A 27,340-nucleotide genomic window follows, 5' to 3' on the forward strand; every position below is an offset into this window, starting at 1 on the left:
TATTCGTGTAGTCATATAGATAGAGTTCCTATCCTATGAAAAGCCTTTTCATATTTTAAAAGTGTTTTACTGTATTTGCAATTTTGCATCCTCTAATTGTTTTCGCCAACTGTTCAAGGATATCGTGCTGTAATGATTGCAACTGATGTGACGCAATTATTTCAGCCAAAATCAGTCATCGGCTTTGTGGAGACGTTTGTGATAATAATAAGTCACAGGTAATGGGTGTAAGTAACTATACCCGTGGTAGTCCGGCAGCTGCAGTAAAAGGTAGTAGCCAGAGGTTTAACTGATGTAGTAGTCGTCGTAGTAGTAGTAGTAGTGTTTCGATAGAGGTGACCACATTTTGTTATGTTGATTATATAGGTTTTATTGTCAAATATATCCTGGAATAAAACAATATTTTTGATCTCTGTCTACTATGTTTTCATTTTCAACTTTATTCTACTCATTTACTAACTTAATGGTGTTGTTACTAATAATGTAACTTTTATCAACACATTTCAGAATCAACTTACTCAATATTATTTCAGTATCCTTAATCTGTTTTCGTTTCGTTTTCGAGTTCTCCAAAACTGAAGTCGTTGTGTGTGTACTTGTAGTTTAATATGTCGTTATATCTAGGTCGTTTACATGGAATGCTGATATACATTAGTAGTTTACATTATCGACCTGCAATACAGCGATGGCCTTACCTGGATAAGCACCCGGTGTACGTTCAGGGGTAAGATAAACCCTTAGATACGTATTTTATCATTCTACTTGTGCAATATGTAAATCAAAGGACAAATTTGTGTGTTGAGGTAAGTGGACATATGTATTGCTCAGTAAATGTTGAGAGATCTAATTCATTTTGAATATGAAAGTACATTTTAAAGCTGAATACATTGTCATCAAGTTGGCCATGCGTCTTGTCTATTAGCAGTAGCAAACACATCATTTAGCGCGACAGTTGTATAAATTTAATTGATTTGATGTATCTCTCATCCATTTATTTTCACACCTTTGTACGCCACAAACCTACCGATGAAATAGAAATACAAGATATGTGTATGAGTATGAAAGAAGTTGTGAAGAGAGAGTTTACTATTCATAGATGCGCATAGTGAATACGATAACCGCAAGAAATGTGAATGAGATACTAAGTAGAAAATATTAATACATACATAAAATATTTATCTACCTTTGAAACACTCCTTAGGCAGCTCCTATCATCATATCGTTCCAATTCGTATACTTTCACCATTCCTAACCTTTGTTACAATAAAGATAATAGTACTTTTATAATCAGTCAATATCATTTTTAAAACTCATATATCATTGTCTAGTGTACAAACCAAATAGACATGATGCAAGGTCTTACAATATAGTTTTTTCTTTTGTTATGAATAGTCAATGATGTCAAAACTAAAACACATTAATTTGACTAAAGATATTGCTTGTTTAGCAATGTAAAGTTCTAAATGTATTTACTATTTCACAAAGTGAAAATGAAATCATGGGGAGAAATGTGATACAAAATTCAATATAAATAAGATAGTCCAACAATCAGTGTAGCAAAGATATCAACCGTATATCTTATCATTGTACAAAGGTCGCTTACCTAATTTAAATTCTACAAAGCAATAATTTCATTGAAGCCAGATTGATGGAAGATTCGAGGGTACTAAAATTATCATATACCTGAATAGGTAAAAGGCAAATAATTTACCTGTAATATACATCCCGGTCGGTATATTGTGCAGCGATTAATTCAACCACAACGTTTTGACTCCTGTCATGCATCACCACTTTGTACAGTATGTTTATGTGTGTTTAGTTAAAGAAACGCCCTCCGTTGACCATTCAGTCTCACTATAACATTTACGTTATTACAAAATATTAAAATTAGCATTTAAGGTATTATTAAATAATTTTAAATAAAGGAAGTTTGATATGAAGCAAGTGATATATTTGATTTATTTCAACTATTGATTTTTGTAAAAGAAACTAAATTGAATTGCTTTTTAAGATGGTATTTATTTGTAAATGTGTCCTAACAATTTATTCATAGGTAAATTGGATTTATCTTCCTAGCGTTTCGCAATCATTCCTAGATGAATTTGAAATGATATTGATTCTCTGTAAAATATACTCGAAGATAGGGCTTGTGCATTAGATGGGAAGAACAAACTAGTGATACCTATTTAGCGACTGTGATGAACATTTCCAATAAATGTTTGTAAGTGTAGCCTCAGGGTTGTACAAAGGTGTTACATGTGTCTCATTACGAAGGTTTTGAGGTGTGCATTCTGCCCATGAATGGCTGTGAAAATATTAAACATTTATGAACATAATGCTATGCACATGATAGACCACATTGTGGAGGCATCTTTCATTATGTTTAGCGATATAATGTTATATAAGTGAAACATAGGGTCCCATTTATCACAAATGAGACACTTTCGCTGCTCACCTCTTTCTTCTCAGATTCGACCACAGGTTTCTGCATGTACTAGAAGCATGAGGTAACATTTCTAAGTTGGGTGCTTTTCTCTGAATTATTCGGCTTCTGAAATCACTACACCTGCGTCTGCGTTCCAATAATGTTTACTATGTTCTGATTGGAAATATCTGGAATATATGAATATAGAGTCAAATTAGGATAGGACCAGATATTCGACCAAAATGTCAGAGTTGAACCGATTAGAGCCGTTTTATTCAGTTAGATTATAATATAGTTGCTGATGGTAATGCAGAGTCAAATAAAATAATAAAATCGTACAAAGAAAAGTGGTGTGGAAATCTTTTCTACGGCTTACGTTCTCTAAACGCGACACCACGAGTTGCAGCATTACTGATGAAAGACTTACAAGACGTATACTGATTGGTCAACTGCAATTTCTCTTATATTTTATATCAGTTCTAGCAATCACAGATATGGGCACCGTTAACAGCAGTTTTAATCCAGCGAGACCAGGGACACACATTTACGATGTAACTCGTGAATCTGACGGAATAGTTCCAATGACGTTTACACAAACTTCAGGTGATATCAAGGATGAATGCTTAGCCAATGAACCTAGCAACGACAACGTACGTAATTAAACCAGGCATACGATCTCCCTAGTCAATTTAATTTAAGAATTTATATAAATCTAGTCAACGTTATTGCAATTATTTTAATATATTTGTGTCATGGAAATATATGAATTGTATTGAGTCAAACTAAATTTGTGCAAAATTAGCAGTTAGCGATGAGACAGTGATTTTATAACAGTCCATTGAAAGAGTGATGATCTATTTTCATTGACTTTGCTTCTGTTTATAAAAAATATTATTTTCCTTTCTAGACGGCTGGAAAGCATACGAACAATTTGCTATCAGATCCAGTGAGGTAATTGTTTCACATGTTTTCTTCTGTTCTCTTCTCGAGTAATGTTGATGATCACATATGATGGCCGTCTTTGTTTTCATGATGTGACGGTAGATGTTGATGCTGTTGTTGTGTGTAGTTTTCCATGAGATTAGAAATCAATTACTAATTAAGTAAGAAAAAAAAAAGAAGACACTTTAAAACTTGCATGGCTCGTCGATCCCATTAACCCACCCACACTTCGTGAGATCTGCCTTTTCAATCACACTCTATGAAAGTTTAATTGGGCACAATGTATACACTTCGTAGTTACATTACAGCATGTAGCAAGTACATTTAGTATTTCTTTGTTAGCACAGGGCAGCATAGATTCTGTACATTTTGAACTTCTTTTTTAGACACATGACATCGTCTAGTCTGTACATTTTATATCTCTTTCTTAGTCACAGACAACATGGCATCTAAACTTTTTATACCTCTGTCCTTTGACAGAAATAAACAAACCAGTAGATGTACCCCTGATACCTAACCATATTAGCGCTTACGTGTAATCAAAAGCATACGAATGCATTCGATTACCTGATGAGATTTAATTTAGATGGATCTTGAACCACATTTGCACAGAAGATAATTATCATGTACATTTGCCTGATTAGTAATGCAGATTAAACACTGATCGCATGTACGATACGGATACTTGCTTATCTCAGTTCATTTTAAGACTACACGTGTTGCATGTCACGCTGGTTCATGTCTTTCTTCGTGTCCGAGACCTAATGAACATACAACAACATTAATAGTCATCTAATCTTCTTTTAAATATCTGTTAATTTTCGGTCACAATGAGTATATTTGCTCCATGTTCTCAACACCATTCTTTGCAGTTGTACAAGTAACAACGGTTTAATTAACAGATCGCTCATAACTTTGTTAGATCTATGCATATCTTGAGCTGAGACGCATCAGCTCAGTTCGCAAATATATTTCAATGATGCCACTAAAACACGTGTGTGTTCATTAGTACTTTCAAGACTGGACTATTGTAACTCAATTCTGTCTGGTTCATCTCAATATCTACTCCAGAAAATTTAAAAAGTTCAAAACACAGCTGCTCGGATCATACTTAGAGTACCACGATCAGAGCACACCTCCCCAGTGCTCTGTACCCTACACTGGCTATCCATTCGATCCAGAATCAAACACAAAATTTGTTCTCTGTGTTACGTTTCACTGTCGGACTCTAGTCCAACATACCTATCCGACTTCACCCATGTGTACACACCAGCAAGATACTTTCGCTCCTCTTCTGACAATCGTATACTCATTATTCCCACTATGAAAACAAAGTCATTATGGACAGCGTTTGTTTTTGCTGTTTCTTTCTTTCTCTGGTTAACAGATTCGTATTATGAAGATCACCCACGACGCTGAGAGCGCCGTCGTGTAATAGGCATTATATTAAATCTCGTTTAGCTTACAACAGATTCATGTTAAGCTTTACATCGTTAACTGTCGATGTAATATACCTACTTAATGTTACACTGTTTACATATTATGTTCCGTTGAAGGGTTTTGCATAATAATTGATACAATGGATTCACCTCATAAATGTCACAAAGTAAGATTTAATTTACCAAACTTAAGAACATAAGCTTCAAATAAAGCCATATTATGTAACAGTCAAATATGTATGTAACAAAAGTAAAAAGTAAAGATAATTTATAAGCGTCTACAGCAGAAACACGTTATGTAACCTTGCAAATCAACAAAAAGAGGGAGAAAGAGACAAAGATTAGTCACAGTAACTGTCATATCAACATCCTATGTTCAGCCTTTACGGTGGGATAGTATGTTTGTTATATTATTTTTGTACTGATTGTTATAGCTGCAATAAAAGCACAGTTGAGCTTATAAAGATTTGACTCGATGACCTATATACGATACACAGTATCAGTACTTCAGCCTATCGAAAAATGAGTTTGCTGGTAAGTGTGCTTCTTGAAAGGGAACTCATTTCTTGCTGCCTACTACGTATTCGCCACAGATGCAACTAAACGGTGTTCGATATCGGTTGACAGTAGCACTGTAGATATAACCATCTATAAATGGTAACAAATACCCCTAATGTACATAATCAGGTCCGTTTAAAATCCAGCGTCTTCGTGAGATTATTCACTTACATTTTATGAACTTTGATTTGGTGCTTTAATGCAGAGGAAGAACGAATTTGGTTTATTGTTTTACTGCAGAGAAAAATTGGAGTTTGGTTTATTATTTATTGAGGAGAACCACAAGTTGGTCATTTAATGCCAGTGCAATATTTGTAGATCGCCTTGCCCAAGAAAACAAAACAATAGTTGGCTTGAGGTGATCGAATATTATAGGTCGAATAACAACCTTTCGAGCACGAGTCTGTCATATCAACCTTTGAGTCGCCATAGTTCATGTCACCATTAATCGACTATTACCACATGATGGAGGGAAGAACATCCCAATTCTATATTCCTTGCATGCAGGTTGGTAATACATGAAAGGATCGATGCATAATGTACCAGTCGTACATAGATCTAACAAAGTTATGACATGTTGGTGCAATGTGAGAGTACTGTCCAGAGTAACACCTAGGTTTCGTACTGATTGTGTGAATTTAATGTTGGCATTGGTGATATTTATTGTTTGAGGTAAATGATGTGAATGAGAACGTCTTTGTGTTGTGATCAGAATTGCCTCAGTTTTATCATCATTCATCTGCAGCTTGTTACATGTCATCCATGATTTCACATCAGAAATGCACCTCTCTACACCTTGGATTGTAGCATCAACTTCAGCTGGGTGGCTAGATTTGTATATTTGGGTGTCATCAGCGTACAATTGGTGAGACACTGGATGATAATCTATGACACCTGAGAGCGACTGAGTGTACGTAATAAAGAGAACAGGTCCAACAACAAACCACTGTGGAACACTACAACATAGATCAACTGGGCTGGAGTGTATTCCATTTGCAGATACAATTTGTGTCCTGTTGACCAAGTAGGACTTGAACCACAGTAAGGCTGTATCATGAATGCCAAATACACGCTGGAGACGGTGAAGTAATATATCATGGTCTATTGTGTCAAATGCTGCAGACAAATCAAGGAGGGTGAGGACTGTATTCTTTCCGCTATCCAAAGAAGAGAGAATGTCATTAACTACTTTTAGAAGAGTAGTTTCAGTACTGTTGCAAGGGCGATATGCAGATTGTACATTGCTAAAATGACTGTTTGAATTTAGATGAGATACAAGCTGGGATAGAACAACCTGTTCTAAGATTTTTGATATGAATGGGAGATTAGAAACTGGGCGGTAGTTCTTTAAATCGTTATGGTCTAGTGTTGGTTTCTTCAGCAGAGGCTTTACAATGGCAGTTTTGAAAAATGATGGGAATTCCCTGGATGAGAGAGAGGTATTAATAACATCAGTTAGTGAAGGCAATACTAGATCTAAGCACTCAAGCAGCAGTGATTCTGGAACTGGATCAAGTTCACGTGACTTTGGTGCAATCTTCATCAGGATTGTACGTATGAAATCCATAGAGACAGGTTCGAATGCTGCTAATGACTGCCGCTCAAATTCTGTATCAAAACTGTATGGTGACGACGAATCAATTGAAATTGTGGTGTCAAGCTTATTTCTAATGGTTTGTACTTTGTCACGGAAGAAATTTCCAAACATGTCCGGAAGGTCGACTGGAGAGAAGGTAGTTGGAAGTGTTGTTGATTTGTTCCTTGACATTAACTTCTTAGTAATCTTGAAGAGCTCTTTGCAGCTGGAACTTTCCATGATCTTAGTAGTGTAGTGGGCTGCATGGACTATATTTGTGACATTCTTCTTAGCGACTTCATAGATTTGCTTATGAATAGTGAATCTGGTGGAAAGCCAGAGCCTCTCAGCTTTACGGCGGTCTCTTTTAGCAGTGCGAAGCAGTTCCCTAACACTGCTATACCATGGAGAACACTTTTGAATTGATACTCTGCACTTGGTAGCTGGGGTATGTTTGTCAAGCAATGAAAGCAGACAGTTATAGAGTTGTTGTTGTGCGGTAGGAGGTAAGCAAGTTGTTAGGTTAGCTTGGATGTCGTTCATTAGTTTAGCTCTGTTCATCATACGGGGGTTTCTCTTACTAGCAGATAAATGTGGAGGGTTAGGGACTGATACGTCAAGATGGCATATAATTCAGAGGTGATCTGATGCAAGGTCATGGGATACCAGGGAGGACCTAGAATGTTATTATCAGGTCTATGAAGAATCCAGTCTAAAATGTGACCATGTTTATGGTGGGTTGGTTAACAGACTGTTTGAGGTTGAAAACATTAATGAAATCTATGGGTTTTGATGTATTTGAGTTTCCGGGACAGTCAAAGTGAAAGTTGAAGTCTCCAAGAATAATTAATCAGGTTGCCACGTATTGAATTTCGATAGTCCAGGAGATTCGGAAACTGCTCCAAAAAGAGAGAGTCAGCCAGCTTGTTTTTTCTACTAGGAGGAGGAAGGTATAGGCAGAAAAAATGGACTGACCTTTGCTCCAGTGTGAATGTGGTGTTGACTAGTTCAAACGATGTGTGGTCGAAATCGAATGTTGTGTAGTTAAGACGTTTTATCATGGTGTTCTTTGTGATGACAGCAATTACACCTCCTCGAGAATTACAGAGGAACGACTTGATGGAGTAACCAGTGGGTGTTAGATCCGCACACTTGGGCTCATCGCCTGATGTTTATAGCCATGTTTCTGTCAAGAAAAATATGTCAACATTTTAGTCGTTGATAAAATTAACTATTTATGTGCGCTTTTCCGGTGGTCCTTCTGACTGGGCATTGAATAATGCAGAGGTATGTCTTGGATAGTTGACACAAAGATTGACTAATTAATAGGGATTTAAATTAGGTTATCTAAATTAACGGTCGAATTTTTTTAAAAATGGTTCTGCCGAAATAAGGGAGATAACTGGGATTCTTCTTCCTGTTCTATGCCGGCCAGCTTTGAAATAACGTTTCTTTTTTCGCTTCTATTTACATTTAGGCCATGATGAACGTAGTCCCAGTTCGTTTATTCTAGAGCACAATGTAGTGTGGAGAGCCAAGGAGTGATCATTTAAAGCAATTAATGAGGGTCCATCGTAGCAAAAACGGGTTGACTGGCGAGTATCACGTGATGGCGGTTTGTTCTAAAACAGTGGAGCAGGACAGCTGAGAAAAAGTCTAATTGTTCTCGTTTCCAAAACAAGGAGATGAAGAAACACATACGAATTTAACAACCAATACATAATGAATACAATAACGAAGATGGAAACAGTCAACAAGCACAAATATCATGAAAACGGCACTAAAAAACGGACCAGCTGCTTCAAATCGGTTAAGCGATTGCGGCCATCTTGTCTGATCATAATAGATGCAGACATGTTGAACTCTACACTCAAACACGTCTCTGTCTAACATACATGCATGAGTACGACAGACATTGTCAGGCAGAGTTAATATTACAATTTGGAATATATAATCTTCAATTATCTTACGTGCTTTTGAAGTATACACACCTTGAGCAGATGTTTGAAACCAAAACTTGCACGATATTTCACTTCCCGTCGTTTCCACGGGTTAGAGTTAAATTTACAACATTTGCCTTTGCTAACGATATTCCGATATTTAATTTAAGGTGTGTGATTCTCTCATTTTTATGTACATAACTCAAACACGACAAGGGAACATACAGTACATAGTCATGCACGCACCATGTACGCATAGACAAGAACATATACTTATCTACCAAGAAATATTACCTCACCTTATTTCACCAGCCTCGATCGGCACACTCAGAACTTATGCGGATGTTTGTTTATCATTTGCGTTTCACAATGTATCATAAATATACTCCTACCAACTTGAGAGAACTAGGTTTTGATGTATTCCGTTTACCTGTGATGTTAAAAAACGTAGGCCTTATCAGACATCAGTTTTGGAATTTTGCGAATGAAAACACGTAATGCATACACGAACCAGTAATAATACCCTCAACGATTAATATATGTATTCCCAGCTTTAAGACTGTATTGTAATATGATATTCTAACATAAGCCCATGACATGACATGTATGCGTTTAGCTAGATAAAAATAAATGGCATTGGCTGTAATCGTCAGAGTTTCAGGAAATACAGTTTTGTTGTATTCGTCGGTGATGGTTGGCATAAATATCTGAGTTCTGAAAGAACGTTTAGTGTCTTCGATAATGTAAATTACTTTAGATGTATTGTACAATGGATAGGTCCTATTGCTTTTCTTTGCTGCAACTGAATGGCTGTATAACGCATATACATAACACAGATACCCACCTAGTTTAGTTTTATATACGTTCCCTCTTCTTGCTAGGATTAAAGAAACAGTTGAAACACAGACTTATAAGCAGCCTATCACATTACCGGAAGTAGGGCGAGAAGAACGTAATATAATGCAGCTCGATGAAACACTGGATGGTGGTACTATCAGCAGGTAAATGACTTAGACAGTGGCCTGCGTAGTTCCTTCTTGGGCCCAAATTGCTTTTACTCCATTCTTTCAAAATTAGGTTCGCAGCCTTTTATATGTTGGAGCTTCGTTTTAAGTTTTGGTAAATAAGGTCCCAGAATTTAAGTTCAAATCCAAAATAATCTGGATTTGAACTTATTAAATATATGTTAAACAGCCTATTCGTCTAGGCATTATAAAACCATAATGTACGTATTCAAATATGTTGCATTACGAAATAGAAATTTTTAGTTTGTTTCAATGTTAGTGTCTCTTCTATGTCAAATTTCACGAAGACATCTCTTACACTTTCAAATATCATGTATGCACATTACCCTAAACAAAGTAACACAAAAAATAATACCGTTGTTGATTATCAAATTAACGAGTACGAGCATTGAGGTAAAGCCGTCCTGTAAATGTGACAATGAGCCTGCCATGGTCAATGTATATTTATGATAATGTGTCAAATATGATGACAAAATTAACATGTTCTTTATATTATCTCCCTGTTAACATGTATATGTGAGCATTATCAAAGCATCTTCCGTAATTGCAGAACTGAAATGTAAACGAGAAAATGTAAAATGTCATAAGAGGTCATTTTTTAAACCAATCAAGAAATTACAAAATATTCAATATTTGTGTGCACCTCCCATCCCATGTCTAAAAAAAATACAACTTCACTCTGTAAAACACACATAACATAATGTGTTCAGCTAAGAGATACTATATCATATAATAATTATAATATTGAGAAGAAGAAGAACAAAAAGAAGGAGGAGGAGGAGAAAAACACGCAGAATACAAATATTGGTTGTAATAGTAGTAACAAAATTGCAAGTAAATGCAGTTTTTATTTACTACTCGAGATCAAATAGGGCAATTCACAGTATTCTGATATTTGACTGTCCTGGTACAAGTTTATTTGCCAGATACAACAGTCAATAACGTGAGTCAATTACTGCTGAAGTGATGACCGATTTGATTTCATTGTTCCACCATATTAATGTATTTCTTGTCCTGGCATAGCATTGTGTACTGTGTTCTTATTCTGAAATATATGATTTTAGGCCAAGATTTGAACGAGACCACGAAGAACGAAAACGCACGAAACACGACAAAAAGAAAAAAGTAGTTTTGGGCGAGAAAATACAACATATGAAAGAAGAAAAGCATGGATTTAGGACCAGGTAGACAAAACTAACATATTTTCTTCTCTAACGAAATCATACACGCCTGGTAAGCAACGATATATAACATAGAATCATAATATCGTCTCAACAGTTTTCATTGCATACTGTAATGTCTTGTTTGTTACTTATCCTTTGTGTACGATAACTAATGTTAGTATGGTCATTTGATCAAACTCTGTTTACTTGCTTATTTCAGTTTCACTGATATATCATACAGATCCAGAAAACGGGAGAAAGATTACAAAAAGACAATAGCAAGATTAGAAGCTGAGGTGCGTCAGCTAAGAAAAGAAAACCAAACATTACTCACAAGGTAAAATATCAGAGCTTAGAAGGTCTCGTCTAAGGATTGCATATGTCACTCTAATCCTTATTGACTATGACATAAATACCGTAAAGTGTGACATAGCTTGTATTAAACAAGTATTTATCTGTCGTTAAGGCAATGTCATAATACACATTCAAAAAGGTTTGTCTTTCCACTTGCTTCTTTTCTTTGCTACGTGGAATATCGTAGACAAGATCTCCGAAAAAACCTACCCGACAGCTTCGTAAAACCACACACATAAAACATCAACTAATTGAAATGTGACTCAGTTCTTTGTTTAACGTTATATTTAAACCATCCTCATTTATGTGTCAATATGTTTCTATTTCTGAAGAATCATACAAGGGATAATGCAGAGTTTGGTGTTCGGTTGTATTAAATGATACATTATATTACCGGTACCAACCACGAAAACAGATGTGGGAAGAGTCGAAACATAGATAACCAGATCTATTGTAGAATTATCGGTAGGGATGAAGGCCGAGGACTGTAGATGCCAATCACTGAAGTTTGGAAACCATGCTGTCGCTTTTATACCTTTAGAATTACTGAAGAAATTGTTCGCTTGATGAAGGATATATTCTTACATAATTTTATAAGACGCACGAGTTTTGTTTAAAATATTAACCACATTCTTAAGTATAAATATACATGTAGAGACAAATCGATAATTCTTCATAAATCATTTGGCATACAATGCTTTGTTTATTATACTATATCGCATACTATTTCAGGATACGAAAATTTATTAATTTCTCAATTTCGTTTCAACCTATTTTTGTTAATTTATTTTGCCAGTAGCATGCTTACATTTGTTGATCAAAACATTGTTCAAAGCAAAGTATGTTAAAAGTTAATGAAAATCACGAGACATGCATATGATAGAAATCCACATCAGTGTTTATTCCCTCAGACGAGACATGCATATGATAGAAATCCACATCAGTGTTCATTTCCTCAGACGAGACATGCATATGATAGAAATCAACATCAGTGTTCATTCCATCAGACGAGACATACATATGATATAAATCAACGTCAGTGTTCATTCCCTCAGACGAGACATGCATATGATAGAAATCAACATCAGTGTTCATTTCCTCAGACGAGACATGCATATGATAGAAATCAACATCAGTGTTCATTCCATCAGACGAGACATACACATGATATAAGTCAACGTCAGTGTTCATTCCCTCAGACGAGACATGCATATGATAGAAATCAACATCAGTGTTTATTCCCTCAGACGAGACATGCATATGATAGAAATCAACATCAGTGTTCATTCCCTCGGACGAGACATGCATATGATAGAAATCAACATCAGTGTTCATTTCCTCAGACGAGACATACATATGATATAAATCAACGTCAGTGTTCATTCCCTCAGACGAGACATGCATATGATAGAAATTAACATCAGTGTTCATTCCATCAGACGAGACATGCATATGATAGAAATTAACATCAGTGTTCATTCTCTCAGACCACATGGTTTGTAAAATCATATTATAATGTGATCTAAGTTTTCGTGCTATTGATTTAAAGTTTCAATCCCTCCGTTACGTGCAAAAAGTTGTACATGCCAAATCATTTAAATAATACTGAATCACGAAAGATATTGGTCCTGAACATCGTTGGGTTCCGTTAAAACCAACGAGGTAATATGGACGTTTCATCACATTCTGAGCCATGCCATTTATTCCTCGAAGTGAGATACCCTGCCAATTTCCGCATGTGTATGAATCGATCCGATGTCGATCGGCGACGTCCTGGGTTAAACGATTTTCAGTCGAAAGCTGGCACCACGCGATATCTGACTGTCTTCTACCCAAGTTCGCTTTTCAATGTATGTTCCATGTGCCTCATCTGATCACCAACACTCAAATGAATATTTTGTTTTTATCTCATGCATGAATGTTATTCTTATTAAATTAGTCACTAACGGAGACCGTCGAATGTGTCACGTCACTACCTTTGCAGTACTCCGGTGAAAGATAGGAATTACGAGCGACTTCATTGACTTATTTAATGGGTGGCACCTCCGAATCTAAACTGACCATTCTGGTTTTAAGGGTCATGGATACTTACCGTTAAGGTTAAATTAAATATATTTCCTCTATTTGTAAGGAAAAATATTCCTAATTATATAGTATTTTCGCACTTGTATTCACTAATATAAAAATATTCTTTGCAGATGTCTTGGATTCACTTGTACTATTGTTCTTTTATTTTTTCCCCTTAAACAGTACACTTCATCTCGTTTGTTTATAATATACAAAACCCTTTGAATTCATGCTACATATTTTGTCGGGATTTTCTAGGTGATAATTCTGTTTTCAGTAATATACAAATGGATACAGACCAGTTCTTCTGGTCAAGAATCCGACTACCTTCACTGCACATCGAAAATACAACTTTATTTGGTTTGGGTGTTTGTTCTGTTTTCGTATTTTGTTTACCAGCGTCTGTGACCTTCTTCTTTTACTATTCGTTAAGGTCGTGTGTATGACCCATTCCTGTTCTAATATAAAGATCATACATCTGTCCTGGTATCAATATATGCCACCCCGAAGAAGACATATATTTATACGCTTCGGTACTGAAATATTTAGTAGAAACAACATATAACCAGACTGGTAGAAATTATACTAGCTACGAATTATGTGTATAAAGCGTAGAGAATTTCAATCCTGTTAATATATTGTAAGAAATCAAATCAGTCATTTTCTAACCTGTTTCAATTTATGCATTATATGCCTTAAAAAAACTGGTTCGAAGATTGTTTTTGTTTTTTGTTTTTTAACTGTTATTACCTATTATGACCTAGCAGATTCGTCGTTTATATGAAGAATATGATTTGGCTGACGTATGACGATTCAGAAATACGGGTGCAAAAGGATACACCTAAAAATGAACGTTTTAGAAGCCTAGGTTATACTGTTTTTTTTATAAAAGCATTTTACAATGGTTTAATATACTGTCATAGCATCGCACAATCTGCTTACATAAATGACCACTGGCCTATACAGCTGTAGAAATGACCTTACGTGTTAGAAAAAAAGAGAACACAAACCGCTTTGGAAATTCATGAAACCGTTAATAGGATATTTAAATTACATTTTGTATGGGTATGAATGTGCTGATATACGTGTATGACTTTATATTTAGAGTATATATTTTGTCACTTAAGCTGTTTATGTATAGTATTACGATTTTAGGACTTAAATTATGTAACAGGGAAAGGGAATCTATCAATGAAAGTCAAACAAACAACCAATTGATTTCTCTACAGCACAAAGTCAAAATTCAAGTCTCTTAAAGTATTGCGATTAAATCCGAATAATTTTAAATTTCCTATTTCATGTCCAAATATACAGAATATTCCAAAATGTATTAAACTAGTCTTGATGTTATGATGTAACGCAATGACGCAATCCAGATTGATTTTGAATGATTTCACAATAATCTCAGGCAGTGTGTGTAAATCCAAACGCAAATGAGCACTTTAGTAGTTTCAATGACTATTTGTAAAAAAAGACAAAAAAAGAAAAAAAAAAACAAAAAAACAAAAAAAAAAACATTCCTGTCAAATTAGATCTGAACACAACTGTAAATTATGACACAGATGGATTTCCAAAGAGTTAGCTTAACCAGGATGGAATTATTTGTTTATCAGATTACAATTCATAAATATTTTCATTTGACCTAGATGTAAATTATACTAACCGAAAAGTCCATTTTAACTATAAAATGTTTGCAACACAAATGATATGTAAACCATCCGTTTACAACTCACAAAAGTTCGCTGTGCAAGCATTCTGTTAACATTATCTAAAGCACAACTTACAATCATGTACAATTGTTAATGCCACAATTGACTATGTAACAATTCGTCTACATGATGACCACTTAGGTGGTTCTTTTCTAGCTATGTCACTAATTACGCGTGTTTGTATAGGTATATACGGTATGGTGACTATTATATGTGTTTGCATGTAAAGCAACACTGATTTTAATGTCCACCTGGTCCTAATTTTCATTGCATTTCCCTCCAAGGATTGTCCTCTATAAAGGTTATATGTTTGTTAAACAATCACCTGGTTTCTGTTGTAATATCCAATGACTTTCTAATCAAACAATGATTTCTTACCGCTTTCGCTTGAGAGTATGGATCCTGGAAATTAAGTGTTTGCTCTTTGAAGAATAGTAGTATTTTAGATAAACATATATCATGTGAATTGATTTCTAAACACTTAGTTTCTTGTATGTATATGCATTTTATAAACAGAAAAACATATATTATAAATTGTTTTCATTCGTTTTTGGGGGAGGGTAGGGAGGAGAGGACGGGCACTGCTGTGTATAATAATGTATCAGTTTGAATTTCCTTTTTTGTATAAAACTTTACCTATTTTACGCGTTATGTCAGTGTTTACTGTTTAATATTAGCGAATTGAAAGCGTTGTGAGCTCTCACAATATGTTGTTTAAAACACCAAAATTTTATTATGTTGTTGTTGTTGTTGTTGTAGGGTTTAACGCCATTTTTCAGCACAATATAGGCTATTCATGGAAGCCAGTATAAATGGTGGAGGAAGAACCCGGGCAAATCCCCGAAGAGCAAACGATCCAAGAGAAGCTACTGGCAAGCTTTCTCACATACCGACATTTGCTGAACCGGAGACTTGAACCCACGCAGTCACAGGTGATATCGCCATATCTAGTAACAGTGAATGCTTTAGATGACTCATCCACTCCGTGCCCCCCCCCCCAATTGAATTCATCTGTAATTATAGAAGGGAAAAAAGAAACAACGTTCAAACACTATCATATCCTGCAATGTCTGCCCAAGTCAGTGTACACAAAAAGCGATTCAGTCCGAAAAAATGCCAACGAATATTGATGATGTACATACTAGATCCTCATTAAACATCCATCGGTATTTAAGAGGAAACGATTAATCGACTGTTTCCTCTTTTTAATCCATGAAGGAGTAATGAACAGACGATACAGCTACTATATCATATAAGATATTCTGTTGCCAAATAATGATATTAGTTGATCGATGATATTTGTTCAAAACCTAAGTGTCATAGTTGAATCTCCATTTAGAGGTCATCTGTGTTAAGCATCCAATTTGTTATTTTCGTATACGTGGCTGCTAAATATAGGTTAAACCTTGTGACTGTATGCATTTATATATTTAATAGTCACTCACTATAGGTCTCTTTGTTATAACACTGGAACTTTTCAAACGTTAGAACGGTCATACATCACATTTGATTCAGTAGCAGACACATTATATATTATTTCATGTTTTCCAATGGTCTGTTTCAAAGGCTGTAATGAGGTAGTTTTGTATGTATAAATGTATCTGTATATGTTTGTATATAGGTATGTATGTATGTTATGTACTGTATTTTGTTATAGGCTGTATGTATTGCGTGCATCGATTTCAGTATTCAAATATGAGAATAGTGCCGGACGATTGTAAATCTTAAAATACAAAAACTTAGGAATATACTGAAGGAATTGCTATTATAGATACTTTCAATAGAAGTGAATATTATACACCTTTAATATCAAGACTCCCATAATAAAATATAGATAGGTAGCTAGGATCTTAATATATAAACATAACGAAGAATCGATATATTGATATGAAAATACATCACAATGTTTTATTGTACTACAATTACTTACTTTTAAATATGGATAGAAAACATCAAGTAAAAATGTCAACAGAACAAGTGAAAACCATGCTACATTAAACGTTGAGTACAAGCTTTGGAAATCATAAAAAAGTTTACGCTAGATCAACAGTATCTTCTTACGATTGATTATTAATTAATTGTCAACGTTTTGTCCATATCACGGTAAATGAAATCGAGGCTAATTTATAACGAGGTTGTAGTTTGAAATAGAAATAAATTTGGAACAAAATCGATCACAGAAATAGTAATCAATCTCTTGTGTATTTCACCAAACCTCGGTCGATGGGAACATCACCAGCACTCTTTCCATGAAACGATATAAAATATATTGTATGGTTGGAAGATATGACTCATCATATTAGTATATACTAAAAGGTTTTGGCAAAGCATCATATTAGTATATACTAAAAGGTTTTGGCAAAGTATCCTCATTAACGCTCGTCCTATTTTAGTTTTCCAGTTGGGTATATTTCAAATTTAACAAAGCAGGGTTTCGTTTGGTTATTGGACATTTTTTAAAAGAAATTAATTGGTACTGGGGCAAATTATCTTCACCATATCGGGACTCGTGCCTATTCATGCTGGCCAAATTTATTGGGATGGCACTGCCTTAATGCACTTCAGTCAGTTTATTCCGACTCGATTCATGTCTTGTCGTTTTCTTCATCCTTCCTGGCTACACTGAAAAGGTTCAACCGCATCGTATATGGATTGGTTCCGCTACGGACATTTATATTTCTAACTTCAATGTGAACATATTTCCGCTTGCCTGTTTCATTGCTGTTTTCCTGACATAAACTCTTACCGTTTCTATAATTAAAGGTTAAGCGAAATTACATCCTGTCAGTTCACAGAAAACAACCCAAACATTGCGGACCTGAGCGATGCCAACAGACCCGAAAAGCTGGCACAGCAGTTTTCAGAGCTCTACGATAATGAATGGACTAATGCCTTCGAACATCTTATTGAAGCTGACGATTCGCCAGAAGACGAGACAGTGAGACGACTGTTAAACATATTACAGGTAGAAATTTTGTCTTGACTACCAACAATAAACCATGTCTAAATTTAATAACATCTGCAAAATTTTCGAACAACAACATTTAATAGGATATCGTTCAATCACCAGTAGCATAGCATGTTGAATAAAACATGAAAAAGGTAATTACGAGCACTTAGAATACGAAATATTACCGAAAAAAAAAATAGGATACAGGGAGAATCGTAATGTGTATATCAAATCAGAAAATGACTCAGTTGCTGCTAAAATGTAATAGGATTATTTTTAAAATCCCAAAACAGACTACCCACTTACAGCTATGCATTTGTGTACTATGAATGTTTCTCTAAATATGTGTTGCTCGCTATCATTACATTCGTTTGCTTGATCTTTTTCGTTAGACTGTACGCTGTCTATATATTCTAATTTGCCAATCTGCCTGTGACTTAACAAACCGACACAGTGGATTGCTATTCCTATCTGTATAAGAGAAAGATATTCAGACAGATTTTATTTAAATCATAAGTGGAATATTTATGTGGGGGTTTATTTATGTTGATTTTGACCAATTTATATTACTGTTTTAGAGTGTCAAAAGCGCAAAATATGAAATGACAGTTTCTGCAACGATGTGGTTCCATAGTTCATATGCATTATTTCATCTATTTGATATTCGAAACCATTTCCTTTGTTCTTTAATAAACACTCTTGTGTTTTACATTTGGCTTATTAACAAATAAATTAGGTAGAGACAATTAAAATATCGTTTGAATTACATTGTTTTCACACTCGACGTTCTTCTTATATAAAGTATATTTTCAGGAGATCTACGCCAAATGTCTGGACTCCACTAAAAAAAATGACAACGACCTTAGGGAAAAGATTGTAGCTTATATTGGAATATGTGATGAGGTAAAATATATTACGGCAGATGCGAACAAGCCGCAAACAATCTAAACGTATACCACGTAATGGTTCGTTTGTAAAATATAATGCTATACAGATTCAGTCATATTTATAAAACTATTCCATACATCATAATTTCGTATCACGCTTATTTAGGCGACATATTTATCCCTACGGACAATTTCAGTATTCTTGTTCCCTTGCTATTTTAAATCGCGAAATGTGAATTTTAAAAATACAAAATGACGGAATCTAAATACAATTCATTAGACCTCAACAGATCTATATATAGCCAGATGGTCGAAAATGGCATACAGGAATCAATCGCAAGAATGATATATATAGGTTTGTTTACTTGTTTATTTTGATATTTGTATTTCTTTTCTTGAGTTCGGAAGTGCGGAGTGGGGCTGGATGACGTTGCAGTTAATTCTTGAATGCATGTTTCCGTGGATTAAGGATATTAAAGGAGATACAAAAGTTTACCTTGCCTTTTACTGAAAGTGAATGTACATAGTATGAAGTTATGTTATTTAACATCTTGGAATTAATTGTTAGTATGTAGTTTAAAAAATTTATGATTTTGAACAAAAACATAATGTGAATGTGTGTGTGTGTGTGTGTGTGTGTGTGTGTGTGTGTGTGTGTGTGTGTTGGCATCCGTTAGTCTCGAGATACGATGGAATTAAGCGATCGTCTTTCATCAGCTAGCAAGTGTTGCTTGTCCTCTCCGGCTTTCAGACCAGTGATCAGAGCATGTCGCCAGCTTAATCTGTCTAGAGCGAGCTCTTCCCAGGTGTTGACATCGATATCAAGGGCTTTCATGTCATGCTTACAGACACCCTTGAAGCGGAGATGTGGCCGTCCGATCGACCTTTTGCCAGAGGCGAGTTCCGAATAAAGAATGTCTTTGGGGATCCGTCCGTCAACCATCCGACGTACATGGCCCAGCCATCTGATGCGGTGTTGGCGGAGGAGTGTGATCATGCTGGGAATCTTGGCACGCTCGAGCACCTCGTTATTTGTTACTCGATCACTCCAGGCGATCCCGAGTATGCTTCGGAGGCATCGCATGCGAAAGGCGGTCAGTCTTTTCTCTTGTGAGGCGTACAGAGTCCAGGTTTCACTGGCGTATATGAGAGTACTTAGCACGCATGCACGGTACACGGTGATCTTAGTGTTCATGGTCAGCATGCTGTTGTTCCACACTCTCTGCCACAACCTGGAGAGAGTTGTTGATGCCTTTCCGATCCGCTTGTTGAGTTCAGAATCGAGCGAGAGGTTGTTGGTGATGGTAGAGCCGAGGTACATGAACTGACTCACCACCTCAAGTTCGTAGTTGTTAATGATGATGCTTGGGGGGGGGGGTCCGCGTCCTGAACCATCACGTTTGTTTTCTTTAGGCTTATGGTTAACCCAAACTCATCACATGCTTTAGCAAAGCAGGCCATCAGGCGCTGACGCTCAGTTTCCGTGTGGGTGGCTAGAGCAGCATCATCTGCGAAGAGCATGTCCCTGATGGTTACTTCACGCACTTTGCTCTTTGCCTTCAGTCGTGCCAGGTTGAATGTGATAGAAATCACTTAAATACCAGTATAAGGCGTTATCCATAATTCATTTCGCAGACTAATTAGTCTTTCCAAATTACAATTCTTAAAACTTTAAAAGCTTATCTCTATTCCAGGAGAAAGATGAATTCGTCATCATGGAAACAAAGAAAAACCTGGGAGAATACAGACTGAAAAACCTTGATCGTAACATTGATAGGTTTACAAAGGTTATTTTTCGATGAATTCCTCCTCTTAAACAAACGCATCACTGTATTTATATCGCAGTTTGCATGAATCACGTTGATATATTTTTTTGGGATGTGAGGTTGCCTATTTATTTTCAAACAATGTTTTAACTAACATTTATGTCTATATCTTGCAAGTAAGGAATCAAATTACATGAAGGTTGTCGAAAAGCTTTATACAACAAGAGATAACAACACCTAGAAGAATTACAAAGAAATAGTAATTCTAAGTGAATGAATGAGTGATGATATTTAATGAAAGAATTATTTTATTGAAACGTGGTCGCTGTAAAAGCATGATACTTTTCGTGTGTGGTTGATGTTTCTAGTCATTCTGGCTCAAACTGCTTGGTTTCAGACTTCATAGGCGCTGTATCCAGTACTACGACTAAGTAACAGGAAAGATCGAAAACAAAAGAGTTTTGTAAAATTGAACAAATAACATATTCTCCTAAAATACAAAGTGAAAAAATAACCAACAGAATAGTGAATGAACATCTAACTGGTCCTAACATTTCTAACACAAGCCCAAACGTATTGATTATTCCAAATGTGTTATGGTGTTCCAAATGATGTCAAAGCTATTGTGCTGATGTGGCAATAGTCTGGAATAGTTTGATGTGCTAAGAGTCTTGCTTTATATCAATTATTAAATCTAATTTGTCTTTGAATTCATACTTAAAAGATAATCCCAAGCACACCTATTTGTCTCTACTTAGACTGATGTTTTGCTAGGAATAATTAATGCGGTTTGTTTGATTAACCCTCCGCTGTGAAGCATTTATGGTAGCCTAGGTTTATCGAATGTTAATATAACTCTTCAGACCCTTTTGGTGGTATTTCATCATCGGTGCATATTTTGCATATAGGTTGTGCCTGGCTACAGTGGGTGTTCCGAATGCAATGTTTTGAATGACAGAAATAAGATACAGGTGTTAATCAGTTGGTTATGAGTTGATGCTTGCAACGAATTTGTTTCATAACAGTCTCGTTGTTATGTACAACAGAAAACATAATTTGCATTAGAGATTCCTGCTGTGAATATTGTTGTATGTTGGACTAATAAACATCATTATCTTCTCAAATTTTCAGTCCAACTTTCAATAAAATTCACAGCAGAAGTCTCTAAATGAAAGGACTGTTATTCGCCATAGGATCGCCATAGGATATGTATATATACTTACTCGTACTCTACGCAGATTCGTACCCAGATGCAAGGGTGCACACACCACAATGGGTGCCGTTTAGCTATGAACCTGGGTTCGAATCTCCTTAGAGTACAAATTAAAAAAATTCTAACCTGTATGATACTTTTTGTATTAATTATTAGCTATGCATACTAGTGTCAAGCATTCTTCTATAGAATCCAGGGATAGCAGTCTCAATTCTGTCTGGTGTATATTTATAATTCTCTCTCTCTCTCTCTCTCTCTCTCTCTCTCTCTCTCTCTTTAATATATATAATATTCTGTAATTATTTTGGCTTTGTGATTTATTAATGTATCGTCTTTTAATACAGTTTTCTCTATTGTAAATAGGATGTCAGACAGCAAATAGAATTTCAACCTGAAGGAAATCTACACGAAAGTCTTGATAAATATATTGAGAAATGTACCCGTCTCTGTTGGTTAATGACCATAAAGAGTCCAAAGATGCATATAGACTTTGGCGATAACCCAAAATATGAAGGAAAATGTGAGGATGGAAACGAATTTCCCACCCTTTTTGATATAACTAAGTTTACAGGTTATACACGCACTGGCATGTACTTGGAATTCGTTGTGTGGCCTGCTTTGTACTTATATAAGGACGGTCCAATCATGAAAAAGGGAGTTGCACAAGGATTGGATACAATTTCTGAAATTACAGAATCCACTAAGAAAGAGTGATATAAAAACCGTAATCCTAGTTGTGAAAAATGTGGATATAAACACAACGGATATTATTCAAACAGCATTTAGTAAAGTTGAACAAGATGCCAAGATGCCCGATTTATGATGCCCGGTTTATGATGCCCGGTTTTTTCATATTGCGTTATGAGACAAAATTAATGAAAGTTACAAAATTGTAATCTCGCCTACTTTAATTGATGTACATATCGGAATCACAACTTTGATCAGTGTTATAGATTATTAAAATATTGTTTAAATATGGAATTTCAAGACAGATAAGAATACGAGGAATTAATTATTGAAACTTGAAAGAGTCATAAGTAGATCACAACACAGCAAGGAAAGATGAATGAATGAAAGTAACGACGGTTAATGCCGATACAAGTGTGCTGGTCCTGATAGACGTGAAACGTTAAGACAATAATGACAAAAAACAGAAGGATAGGAAGACACATACAAGAAAATATGAGCTAAGTTTTAGTTCAGTTCGTTTTAGGACTACAAGCTGGTTAAAATGTAGATATCTAGCCAACAGTATCCAAAACTTTAACGGTTAAAATGTAGATATCTAGCCAACAATATCCAAAACTTTAACGGTTAAAATGTAGATATCTAGCCAACAATATCCAAAACTTTAACGGTTAAAATGTAGATATCTAGCCAACAATATCCAAAACTTTAACGGTTAAAATGTAGATATCTAGCCAACAGTATCCAAAACTTTAACGGTTAAAATGTAGATATCTAGCCAACAATATCCAAAACTTTAACGGTTAAAATGTAGATATCTAGCCAACAATATCCAAAACTTTAACGGTTAAAATGTAGATATCTAGCCAACAATATCCAAAACTTTAACGGTTAAAATGTAGATATCTAGCCAACAATATCCAAAACTTTAACGGTTAAAATGTAGATATCTAGCCAACAATATCCAAAACTTTAACGGTTAAAATGTAGATATCTAGCCAACAATATCCAAAACTTTAACGGTTCCTGAACGTGTCAAAATAGTTATGGTTGGATGACACTTGCCATCAGTGTACAAAAAATAGTCCTTGAAAATTTTAATTTCAACAAAACAACTGAAAGTCTCAATAAATATAATAATTACCTTTATGAATCTCATCGTACAAATATAGGCACGCCAACCGAAAAATATGGAAATCTATATATCTGGATTGAAGTCTTGCTCCTCTATTAAATCAGTATGCACATGGTATGGATAATCATTTGCAAAAGTACAATAAGTCGGTTCCTATTGTATTGTCAAGTCAAATCTAAAACTGAAACATTCTCCAGAACTTCATTGCTAGAGAACATTTTGGTCTCAAAAACATGTTCTAAGTGATTCGTTTAAATTTCCGAAACATCATAAGTCTGAAAATTACAGTAAATCTTTCACGTGTAGAGAACAATATATATCTCTTGATCGCGTTCATGACAAGTCAACGGCATCAAATAATATCCAATATCAACTTCTGAAACATTTTGCAATAGCGCTTTCAGGACGCTATTATTTTCAATAAAAAATGTGGCGACTTTGGAAACTATTACCTAATCCAGGACGAGAACAATTTTGACACTTCCAACTATCGCCCCTAACACTAAATGTTGTGTTTATAAAGCCATGGAAAAAACAATAAACTTAAAGACTATTCTGGTATCTGGAGTCCAGCAAACTACTATTGACGAGCAATGTTGATTTGGTTGCCGAGAAGCACAACTGATTATCTAGTCACACTTCAAGAATTGGTTAAGAAAACCATTCATATCAAGAAGCCTTTTTTGCGACTTGGATTAATTTTCTGATACGACATGGAAGTACGGCATAACAAATATCCTATTCAACCAAGGGTTAGTAGGCAACATACCTATCTTACTATGAAATAATTTGAAACTCTGAAATTTCAGAACTAAGTTCTTTATCACCCTTTCTGGAAAATACGCTTAAGATATGTGTGTACCTAAGGACAGCAAACTGATGATCACCTTTTCCAACTTAAAAAGTAACAACCCAGTGCAACACCATGTTCCTGGAAATGAGAGAATTTTATATGTCGCTGACAGTTTGATGTGTTATAGATCAACGAGTATGCATACTATTGAACAACTACAGACATATTTAAATATAGATTCGAAATATCAAAAAAAAAAACAACGGGTTAGAAATTTTAAAATCTTTTCATTTCACTTCTGTCGATTATGTAGAATGTATGATGTCACCAAACTTTATATTGATGACTGGCTCTGTTTGCTATGGAGGAAACCGAAAACTCTTGGGCTACGATTTGGCTTTCAGTTTGTATATTACTACCTCAGGGACACGCGTCAAAATGTCCTGGATATAAAACAATTCATTGCAAATATATGGGGAACTCATATGAAAGTCTTACATCGGTTATACAGGATTATAATACAGACTGAACTTGATTATGGCTGGATGGTTGGCGGATCAGCTTGAAAATCTTATCGGTATATGCTTGACATATGGACGCAAAATATTTATGAGTTCATTTGGAACATCTTCTTCATAAATCATCTTTGATGTAAATGGACCATCCCTAAGAGAATCAAATGTTGTGATCACACTGTCCTCATCTAGAAGCCACAAATTAAATCTATAAAATACTGCAACATTATCGAATCACTGCCTTGTTTATTAATAACCTCCAAAAATAATATCTGATATTTGTTATTTTTAACGTCCATAACGAATCCTTTCGTTTTCAAAGTAAATGCAAGCAAGTCTAAGCATCCTGTCGTGACTTTATAGAGTTCACAAGATTGAGACAATCACTCAGTTGCCATTATACTACCACGACTTGGTGACATCTCCAGCCACCTGTCTGGCACAGATTCCATTTTTCTGTATAAAGTACAATTATCGTCACATCTCTGAACTGCATTGAAATCTTTCAAAAGCAAGATTCACATCCTTTGTCCAGAAGCACAAAGTCTTGCAAACCATTGAATGTTTGACTCATCAGCCCCGTTAATATCTTAAAGAAATGTGGTTTGCTCACACAATCTGGAAATTCATGCACTGCTAGTCACATTTGTACTACGGGTATCATCTCCACAAGCAAACGTCGGAATATCAACCCCATGACTGAGGGGTGGTACTCCTCATATAAAAAATGAACCGAGGCTGTGTTATTGTTTTGGTCGAATATTAGGTATGCAGGGCCAACATCAGCTTGATTATAAACCATGACAATGGAGCTCACAGGTATCAAGTATATCGACTACCACCCTAATAGAAAGAAACAAACGTTTCTATTTGTAAACTAAATTAGGAAACGTCATGAATGTGAATCAGGAAACGTCTTGGAAGGGTAATGGGGATGAGTTTCTTGCAACAGATTTTGACCATTCATTATATTTGACCTTTATTTCTTGTTAATACATTTATTGCGGAGTTTTAACATCTCTGCCTCTTGTCATCCCTCTTTCAGAACTTTAGATTGACATTTAAAAGGAAGGTTTACTTTCATAAACTTCTTTCTTGCTTGGAAATTTTTATATGTACATTTCTAGAACTTTAACTGGACTCCACATAATGTATCTGGTACATACATACATATATGTTGATATATACATACATACATACATACATACATACATACATACATTTGTTGGTTTACCATCGCGCTTCGATTAAGTCAATCCTGCGCTACTCTTCGCTGTTGGGTCCTCATGTAACTGATGAGTCCGATATGAGATGCGCATGTCCTGGAGCAGTGTGTACACTGGAGGTATAGGTTGGTTCTTGACGTTGAGGCCTTCCTGTGTTACTTGGCGACTTTCGTTCTGCGGGCATCCTCGAAGGTATTGCACCCATTACTAACAGCTGCACGCCAGCCAGGACTCGAGGTTTGTCACAGATATCGATTAGCATCTCAGGCTGTCCTTGATGGAATCACTGAATCGTTCCTTCGGACGACCAATTTGTCTGTGTCCATGAGATAGAGCTCCATGCAAAATCTTACGTGGCATTCGAGACTCCTCCATATGGATGACATGACCCATCCACCGAAGTTGGGCTCTCATGAACATCGCTTCGATGCCGGTTAGGCCTGCTCTATTAAGCACTTCTTGGTTCGTCACTCTGTCTTGCCATCTGACTCACATAATCCACGCAGGGATTTTGTGTGGAAGCGCTCAAGTTGCTTGATGTGCTTCTTGTATGTTGTTCAGGTCTCACATCCATATAGTAGGTTTGCTAGCACAACTGCTTTTTTTACCTTTTTCTTTGTGGACAGTTTGATATTCCTGTGACACAACAAGCGAGAGCAGAGACGTCCTAATGATTGAGTGGCGCTGCTGATGCGTGTCGTTATCTCTTTGTCTAGCGATCCATCGGAAGATATAATGCTTTCAAGGTACTTGAAGTGATCGACCGCTTTCAGTTGGGGGTCTTCAATAGACACAAACGGGGTCAAGTTATGGTACCTGGGAAAGGTTGGTGAAGTAACTCTGTCTTGTTCAAACTGACAGTGAGTCTGTAGAGTCAAGCGAAGCTACTAACGATGATCTGGAGATCTACTTCCTTGTGTGCCATGAGAGCACAAACATCCGCAAAAAGTGTTTAAAGAATACGTTCTCC

At 35.7% G+C, this 27,340-nt stretch overlaps 1 protein-coding gene across 5 annotated transcripts; it reads left to right on the top strand.

The window, feature by feature from the left end:
* The first annotated feature begins 621 nt into the window (after positions 1 to 621).
* Positions 622 to 23,848, top strand: LOC149800347 (uncharacterized). Of its 5 annotated transcripts, XM_089959961.1 has the most exons (11): positions 710 to 803; positions 2,470 to 2,507; positions 2,909 to 3,075; positions 3,333 to 3,376; positions 9,762 to 9,881; positions 10,970 to 11,089; positions 11,289 to 11,405; positions 17,962 to 18,163; positions 18,962 to 19,051; positions 20,730 to 20,822; positions 22,378 to 23,848. In XM_089959961.1, the coding sequence occupies exons 3-11, from the start codon at positions 2,920 to 2,922 to the stop codon at positions 22,726 to 22,728; spliced, it is 1,293 nt and encodes a 430-aa protein (XP_089816087.1). In that variant the 5' UTR covers positions 710 to 803; positions 2,470 to 2,507; positions 2,909 to 2,919; the 3' UTR covers positions 22,729 to 23,848. The 5 variants fall into 5 exon arrangements, with proteins under 5 accessions (XP_089816088.1, XP_089816086.1, XP_089816089.1 ...); XM_089959962.1 differs by lacking the exon at positions 2,470 to 2,507 and having other exon boundaries at positions 622 to 724; XM_089959960.1 differs by lacking the exon at positions 2,470 to 2,507 and having other exon boundaries at positions 666 to 803.
* Positions 23,849 to 27,340: the final 3,492 nt, after the last annotated feature.

Source organism: Sinohyriopsis cumingii, chromosome 5 (assembly GCF_028554795.1).
Source record: "Sinohyriopsis cumingii isolate HCF-2022 chromosome 5, ASM2855479v2, whole genome shotgun sequence".
Lineage (NCBI taxonomy): Eukaryota > Metazoa > Mollusca > Bivalvia > Unionida > Unionidae > Sinohyriopsis > Sinohyriopsis cumingii.

Excerpts from the sequence above, each read along its gene's own strand:
- LOC149800347 (XM_089959962.1), top strand. The coding sequence starts at position 2,920 with ATGGGCACCGTTAACAGCAGTTTTAATCCAGCGAGACCAGGGACACAC. Across the intron at positions 19,052-20,729 it reads ATATTGGAATATGTGATGAG|GAGAAAGATGAATTCGTCAT; the intron begins GTAAAATATATT and ends TCTCTATTCCAG. Across the intron at positions 20,823-22,377 it reads ACATTGATAGGTTTACAAAG|GATGTCAGACAGCAAATAGA; the intron begins GTTATTTTTCGA and ends TATTGTAAATAG.